This window comes from Pristiophorus japonicus, unplaced genomic scaffold (assembly GCF_044704955.1).
Source record: "Pristiophorus japonicus isolate sPriJap1 unplaced genomic scaffold, sPriJap1.hap1 HAP1_SCAFFOLD_304, whole genome shotgun sequence".
Taxonomy (NCBI): Eukaryota; Metazoa; Chordata; class Chondrichthyes; family Pristiophoridae; genus Pristiophorus; species Pristiophorus japonicus.
The window spans coordinates 327,762-336,138 of NW_027252824.1; the positions used below are offsets into that span (position 1 = coordinate 327,762).

The 8,377-nt window shown below is 49.8% G+C and overlaps 1 protein-coding gene across 2 annotated transcripts in view; it reads right to left on the reverse strand.

Moving 5' to 3' along the window:
- Positions 1–1,020: 1,020 nt before the first annotated feature.
- LOC139249332 (retroviral integration site protein Fli-1 homolog) overlaps positions 1,021–8,377 on the reverse strand; it is a 66,522-nt gene continuing 59,165 nt past the window's right edge. For both annotated transcript variants that reach the window (XM_070872316.1, XM_070872317.1), the window contains one exon: positions 1,021–2,245. In XM_070872316.1, coding sequence (XP_070728417.1) covers positions 1,716–2,245 — 530 coding nt within the window. In that variant the 3' untranslated portion in view covers positions 1,021–1,715. The remainder of the gene's footprint in view (positions 2,246–8,377) is intronic.

An 8,377-nucleotide genomic window follows, 5' to 3' on the forward strand; every position in this document is an offset into this window, starting at 1 on the left:
CTGTGTATAATGGGCCATCCGCTCGACACTGTCGACTATCCAAATATCTACCCCAAGCAGCTGAGAGCTTCCGAGGAGGTGATAGAGCCAAATGTGAGCCAACATGAACATTACCCACCCATATAATCCCCTCCCACAACCCCTGCACACTCCCCTAATCACAGACCCTACCCACCCATATAATCCCCTCCAACAACCCCTGCACACTCCCCTAATCACAGACCCTACCCACCCATATAATCCCCTCCCACAACTCCTGTACACTCCCCTAATCACAGACCCTACCCAGCTATATAATCCCCTCCCACAACCCCTGTACACACTCCCCTATCACAGACACTACCCACCCAGTGAATCCCCTCCCACAACCCCTGTACATACTCCCCTAATCACAGACCCTACCACCCATATAATCCCCTCCCACAACCCCTGTACACACTCCCCTAATCACAGACCCTACCACCCATATAATCCCCTCCCACAACCCCTGTACACACTCCCCTAATCACAGACACTACCCACCCAGTGAATCCCCTCCCACAACTCCTGTACACTCCCCTAATCACAGACCCTACCCACCCATATAATCCCCTCTCACAACCCCTGTACACACTCCCCTAATCACAGACCCTACCCACCCATATAATCCCCTCCCACAACCCCTGTACACTCCCCTAATCACAGACCCTACCCACCCATATAATCCCCTCCCACAGCCCCTGAACACACTCCCCTAATCACAGACACTACCCACCCAGTGAATCCCCTCCCACAACCCCTGCACACTCCCCTAATCACAGACCCTACCCACCCATATAATCCCCTCCCACAACCCCTGTACACACCCCTATCACTGACCCTACCCACCCATATAATCCCCTCCCACAACCACTGTACACTCCCCTAATCACAGACCCTACCCATCCATATAATCCCCTCCCACAACCCATGTACACTCTCCCCAGGGGAGTAAGAGTGGGGTTTAGGTGGGCGTTGAATCATTGAATAAGTCACCGTAGCTGAGGGAGGGATACAAACCGTTTATAATAGGCTACATCGTGACATTGTCACCAGTTGCAGTGTCTTCAGCCATGTCAAGCTAAGCAAAATATATCTCAAGATACAACTTTCCAAATTAATATTATTGAACAACAATGAAACTATACAGTAAAAACAATTATATATAAAATTGTATGCTGGATTTAGAAATGTTTGCTACAATAGTTTAAAAAAGGGAAGGAGACGATTCTTGGTCCATCCTGTCACGGGAAGTCACGATAAGTTTCTCTCTGTCCTCACCATTGGCCAGATATTCACCACGTGTACTGGCGATCCCGAGGATCCAGTTCGAGAAGAAGATTTGGTGGACAGCCATGTACAATTTCAAAGCAAAGAAAATTGATAAAAAATAAAATCCGAAATCACCAGGAGCGTGGGGGTCTGATTGGCTGGACTACACTTCCAGTGTCTGCTCGCGATCTCCATGGGGCCTTTTTAGCAGCGAGGTCATTTGCCGATTTGACGATATTTTGGTGGAGAGAGTCTGCACTTCGTCGGTCGGTGGTCGGGGCTCGGGGGTCGGGGGTCGGGGGTTTTGGGGGCTGGACCAGGCGCCACCCTCTGGTGGAAAAGGAAAGTCAGCGATGATGGCTGCCTGGGGCGCCCCCTCCCTTGTTGTGGTGTGGGGGTGGGGCGGGGGGGGTGGGAACATTTCGTCAGTAGTAGGAAGCCAGGTGGGACGGGACATGGGTTGCTGGGTGGCGAGGAACACTGGGGCTGGGGTACATGGTGTTGGGGTTAGAGCTCCAGTAAGGGTTGCCGGCTCCGAAGAAACTGCCCGACGACACCGGCATGGGCGCCGGATGGGTAGGCACGAAATTCATCTTCTGCTGGTGCGTGTGGTAGGTGGGCATGTAGGGTAGCTCCGACTGGTACTTGTAGATGGGCGACTCGGGCGGGTGGGGCTGATGAGCCTGCGCGATGCCCTGGAAGTCAAACTTGTAGGCATAGCGTTTGCCGTGGACCTTGGTCATAATGTTCTTGTCGTAATAGTAGCGCAGGGCGCGGCTGAGCTTGTCATAGTTCATGTTGGGCTTGCTCTTGCGTTCTCCCCAGCGCCGGGCGACCTCGTCCGGGTCCGTCATCTTGAACTCGCCGTTGGTCCCCTCCCAGGTGATGCAGCCCGAGTTGGTGCTATCCGACAGCAACTCCAGCAGGAACTGCCAGAGCTGGATCTGCCCGCTCCCTGCAAACAACAACGACAGATCCACGGTCAGCAGGGACACACAAGGACATTAGCAACAGGAGCAGGAGTCAGCTGTTCAGCCCCCTCGAGTCTGTTACACAGGAACAGGGGGGGGCCCATTCAGCCCCTCGAGCCTGTTACACAGGAACAGGAGGGGGCCCATTCAGTCCCTCGAGCCTGTTACACAAGAACAGGAGGAGGCCCATTCAGCCCCTCGAGCCTGTTACACAGGAACAGGAGGAGGCCCATTCAGCCCCTCGAGCCTGCTTCGCCATTTAATATGACCATGGCTGATCCGATCATGGACTCAGCTCCACTTCCCCGCCCGCTCCCCATAACCCTTCACTCCCTTATCGCACAAAAAACTGTCTATCTCCACCTTAAATATATTCAATGACCCAGCCTCCACAGCTCTCTGGGGCAGAGAATTCCACAGATTTACAACCCTCTGAGAGAAGAAATTCCTCCTCATCTCAGTTTTAACTGGGCGGCCCCTTATTCTGAGACCATCACCTAGTTCTAGATTCCCCCACGAGGGGAAACCTCCTCTCTGCATCTACCCTGTCGAGCCCCCTCAGAATCTTACATGTTTCAATAAGATCACCTCTCATTCATCTAAACTACACTCTCCCCTATCACGGAGTCGACCCACCCAATCAGTCCCCTCCCACAGCCCAAGGACACTCTGCCCTAGCCCAGACCCTACCCACCCATTCAATCCCTTCCAACAATTGGGGCAGGAGACACCAGTAATCTCCACCACCGTCTCTTTAATATACTGCTGGTTAATTTGCAGTTAATATTCCCGCAGAGCAAATAATATTCTGTTAAAAGAGTTGTGTTTGGTCAGTATTTGGGATAAGATTTATCTGCCTCCTGTTCTACAACCGTGGATTGATGCAGGAATCGGGGGATGTGACATAGATTCTGCTTTCTCTGATTTTGGACGCAGGGATTTCTGCGCTCAATGAGGTGATTGGAACTCAGGAAATGGCAGCTCAGGAATTCACAGCGACCTTGAGTTGGTTTTCCCAGCGGAGGACGCGGATAAAATACCAGAGGAACAAGCAATACCGGGAGGAATGAACTAGATTTGGGGTTTAAATTGCCCCCTGCCCAAAACGGGCCCTCCCACCCAGTTTTTACCATGGTGGTGGTAGGGGTTGAATCTTGAGCAAAACTCAGCGTTTTTCCCCCCTCTTGGGCTCACAATGGGCCCGGCCAAACCCGGGGAGATAATTCTCTTTCAGGGAAGTCACACCGCCGTTGCAAAAGTCCGTAGCCTCACAGGACCACCGCGGAAAAGGCAGGCTTTAGAAACATAGAAACATAGAAAATAGGTGCAGGAGTAGGCCATTCGGCCCTTCGAGCCTGCACCGCCATTCAATGAGTTCATGGCAACTTCAGTACCCCCTTCCTGCTTTCTCGCCATACCCTTTGATCCCCCTAGTAGTAAGGACGACATCTAACTCCTTTTTGAATATATTTAACGAACTGGCCCCAACAACTCTCTGTGGTGGAGAATTCCACAGGTTCACAATTCTCTGAGTGAAGAAGTTTCTCCTCATCTCGGTCCTAAATGGCTTACCCCTTATCCTTAGACTGTGTCCCCTGGTTCTTGACTTCCCCAACATCGGGAACATTCTTCCTGCATCTAACCTGTCTAACCCCGTCAGAATTTTAAACGTTTCTATGAGATCCCCTCTCATTCTTCTGAACTCCAGTGAATATAAGCCCAGTCGATCCAGTCTTTCTTGATAGGTCAGTCCCACCATCCCGGGAATCAGTCTGGTCCCGTCGGGTGGGCGGAAGACTTTTACGGCGGAATTTCGCCATGGGGGGGGTTAGATCGGCGGTGCGCACTAAGCACAGATCGGCAGCAGCGGAGTGGTAAGGGGGAGGTGGGGCAAGAGGAGCGTGTCACCACTGGGATACCACGGGAGCGGAGTTATGATAATGGCGGCCGTTACGTGTTGCGCTCTGCAGTGTGCCCACTGCTCGCCGGTGTTAACAGGCCTTCAGGAAAGGGGAAATTTCGGCCCCCATGGTGATGGAGGAAGTTAGTAAGATTAAAGATTGACAAATCTCCAGGGTCCACAAGGATTCCGCCCCGGGGTGTTGCCAGAAAGACGTGAGGAAATAATTGATGATTTAGTTCATGATCTTCCTCAACTCTCTCGAGTCAGGAACCCCTTGGATTGGTGCGAGTGTGCGTGAGTGTGAGTGAGTGTGTGAATGTGTGTCTGTGAGTGTGTGTGAGTGTGTGTGTGAATGTGTGTCTTTGTGAGTGTTTGTGTGTGTGTGTGTGTGTATGTGTGAGTGTGTGTGTGTGTGAGTGAGTGTGTGAGACTGTGTGTGTGTGTGAGTGAGTGTGTGAGTGTGTGTGTGTTTGTGAGATTGTGTGTGTGTGAGTGTGAGTGTGTGTGTGTGTCTGAGTGAGTGAGTGTGTGTGTGTGTGTGTGTGTGTGTGTGTCTGAGTGAGTGAGGGTGTGAGTGTGTGTGTGTGAGATTGTGTGTGTGTGAGTGTGTGTGTGAGACTGTGTGTGTGTGTGAGTGAGTGTGTGAGTGTGTGTGTGTTTGTGAGATTGTGTGTGTGTGAGTGTGAGTGTGTGTGTGTGTCTGAGTGAGTGAGTGTGTGTGTGTGTGTGTGTCTGAGTGAGTGAGGGTGTGAGTGTGTGTGTGTGAGATTGTGTCTGTGTGAGTGTGTGTATGAGTGTGTGTATGTGTGCGAGTGTGTGTGTGCGAGTGTGTGTGAGTGTCTGAGTGTCTGTGTGAGTGCCTGTGCCTGTGAGTGTATGAGTGTGAGTGTGTGTGAGTGTGAGTGTGTGTGAGTGTGAGTGTGTGTGTGTGAGTGAGTGTGTGTGTGAGTTTGTGTGTGAATGATTGTGTGCATGTGTGATAGTGTGTGAGAGTGTGAGTGTCTGTGTGTGATTGTGAGTGTATGTGATTGTGAGTCTGTGTGAGTGTGTGTGTGTGTGTGTGAGTGAGTGTGTGAGTGAGTGTTTGAGTGTGTGTGCCTGTGAATGCATGTGTGTGAGGGTGTGTGTGTGAGTGTGTGTGTGAGCGTGAGTGTGTGAGTGCGTTTGTGTATTTGTGTGTGTGTGTGAGTGAGTGTGTGTGTGAGTGTGAGAGTGTCTGAGTGTCTGTGTGTGAGTGTGAGTGTGAGAGTGTGTCTGTGTGAGTGTCTGTGAGTGTCTGTGTGTGTGTGTGAGTGTGTGTGTGAGTGTGTGTGTGTGTTTGTGTGTGAGGCTGTGTGAGTGTGTGTGTGTGTGAGTGAGTGTGTGTGTGAGAGTGTGGGTGTGTGTGTGATTGTGTGTATGTGTGATTGTGTGTGTGAGTGTGAGTGTGAGTGTGTGTGAGTGTGTGTGAGTGAGTGTGTGCGTGTGTAAGTGTGTGTGAGTGAGTGTGTGATTGTGTGTGTGAGTGTGTGTGTGTGTGAATGTGAGTGCGTGTGTGTGAGTGTCTGTGTGTGTGTGTGTGTGTGTGTGTGTGAGTATGTGTGTGTGAGTGAGTGTTTGAATGTATGTATGAGTGTGTGTGAGTATGTATGTGAGTGTGAGTGTGTGTGCGTGAATGTGTGTGAGTGTGCGGGAGTGTGAGTGTGTGTGAGTGTGTGTGAGTGAGTGTGTGCGTGTGTGTACGTTTGTGTACGTGTGAGAGTGTGTGTGTTTGTGTGTGTGTGCATGAGTGTGTGTGTGTGTGTGTGTGTGTGTGTGTATGAGTGTGTGTGAGTATGTGTGTGTGTGTGAGAGTGTGTGAGTGTTTCTGTGTGTGTGTGTATGGGTGTGAATGTGAGTGAGTGTGTGTGTGAGTGTCTGTGTGTGAGTGTGAGTGAGTGTGTGTGTGTGAATGTGTTTGTGAGTATGTGTGTGAGTGAGTGTTTGAATGTGTGTATGAGTGTGTGTGAATATGTATGTGAGTGTGATTGTGCGTGTGAGTGTGAGTGTGAGTGTGTGTGAGTGTGTGTGTGTGTGTGTGCGTGTATGTGTGTGTGTGTGAGTGTGAGAGTGTGTCTGTGTGAATGTGTCTGTGTGAGTGTCTGTGAGTGTCTGTGTGTGTGTGTGAGTGTGTGTGAGTGAAGGTGTGTGAGTGTGTGTGAGTGTGTGTGTGTGAGTGAGTGGGTGTGTGTGTGTGAATGTGTTTGTGAGTATGTGTGTGAGTGAGTGTTTGAATGTGTGTATGAGTGTGTGTGACTATGTATGTGAGTGTGATTGTGTGTGTGAGTGTGAGTGTGAGTGTGTGTGAGTGTGTGTGTGTGTGTGTGTGTGAGTGTGTGTGTGTGTGAATGTGAGTGCGTGTGTGTGAGTGTCTGTGTGTGTGTGTGTGTGTGTGTGAGTATGTGTGTGTGAGTGAGTGTTTGAATGTATGTATGAGTGTGTGTGAGTATATATGTGAGTGTGAGTGTGTGTGCGTGAATGTGTGTGAGTGTGCTTGAGTGTGAGTGTGTGTGTGGGTATGAATGTGAGTGAGTGTGTGTGAGTGCCTGTGTGTAAGTGTTTCTGTGTGTGTGTGTATGGGTGTGAATGTGAGTATGTGTGTGAGTGTGAGTGTGAATGAGTGTGTGTGTGAGAGTGTGTGTGTGTGTGTGAGTGTTTCTGTGTGTGTGTGTATGGGTGTGAATGTGTTTGTGAGTATGTGTGTGTGAGTGAGTGTTTGAATGTGTGTATGAGTGTGTGTGAGTATGTATGTGAGTGTGATTCTGAGTGTGAGTGTGTGTGTGAGTGTGAGTGAGTGTGTGTGTGTGTGTGTGTGAGTTTGTGTGTGTGTGAGTGTATGTGTGCATGTGTGAGTGTGTGAGTGAGTGTGTGAGTGTGAGCGTGTGTGTGTGTGTGTGTGTCAATGTGAGTGTGTGTGTGAATGATTGTGTGTGTGTGTGAGAGTGTGTGTGTGTGTGTGAATGTGAGTGCATGTGTGTGAGTGTCTGTGTGTGTGTGTGTGTGTGTGTGTGTGAGTTAGTGTGTGTGTGAGTATGTGTGTGTGAGTGAGTGTTTGAATGTATGTATGAGTGTGTGTGAGTATGTATGTGAATGTGAGTCTGTGTGCATGAGTGTGTGCTAGTGTATGTGAGTGTGAGTGTGAGTGTGTGTGAGTGTGTGTGAGTGTGAGTGTGCGTGAGTGTACGTTTGTGTGTGTGTGAGAGTGCGTGTGTGAGTGTGTGTGTGTTTGTGTGTGTGTGTGTATGAGTGTGTGAGTGTGTGTGAGTGTGTGTGTGTGCGTGACAGTGTGTGTGCGTGAGTGTTTCTGTGTGTGTGTGTGTGGGTATGAATGTGAGTAAGTGTGTGTGAGTGCCTGTGTGTGAGTGTGAGTGAGTGTGTGTGTGAGTGAGTGTGTGCGTGTGTGCGAGTTTGTGTGTGTGTGAGTGTATGTGTGTGTGTGAGTATGTGTGTGTGTGAGTGTGTGTGTGTATGAGTGTGTGTGAGTATGTGTGTATGTGTGTGTGTATGAGTGTGTATGAGTATGTGTGTGTGTGTGAGAGTGTGTGTGTGTGTGAGTGTTTCTGTGTGTGTGTGGGTGTGAATGTGAGTGTGTGTGTGTGAGTGTCTGTGTGTGAGTGTGAGTGAGTGTGTGTGTATGTATGAGTGTATTTGTGAGTACGTGTGTTTGAGTGAGTGTTTGAATGTGTGTATGAGTGTGTGTGAGTATGTATGTGCGTGTGATTGTGAGTGTGAGTGTGTGTGAGTGTGTGTGTGAGTGTGAGTGAGTGTGTGCATGTGTGTGAGAGTGTGTGTGTGAGTGTGTGTGTGTGAGTGTGTGTATGAGTGTGTGTATGAATGTGTGAGTGTGTGTGAGTGTGTGTGCGTGAGAGTGTGTGTGTGTGTGAGTGTTTCTGTGTGTGTGTGTGTGGGTGTGAATGTGAGTGAGTGTATGTGAGTGCCTGTGTGTGAGTATGAGTGAGTGTGTGCGTGTGTGCGAGTTTGTTTGTGTGTGAGTGTATGTGTGAGTATGTGTGTGTGTGAGTGTGTGTGTGTGTGTATGAGTGTGTGTGATTATGTGTGTGTGTGTGTATGAGTGTGTGTGAGTATGTGTGTGTGTGTGAGAATGTGTGTGTGTGTGTATGAGTGTGTGTGAGTATGTGTGTGTGTGTATGAGTGTGTGTGAGTATGTGTGTGTGTGAGAGTGTGTGTATGTGTG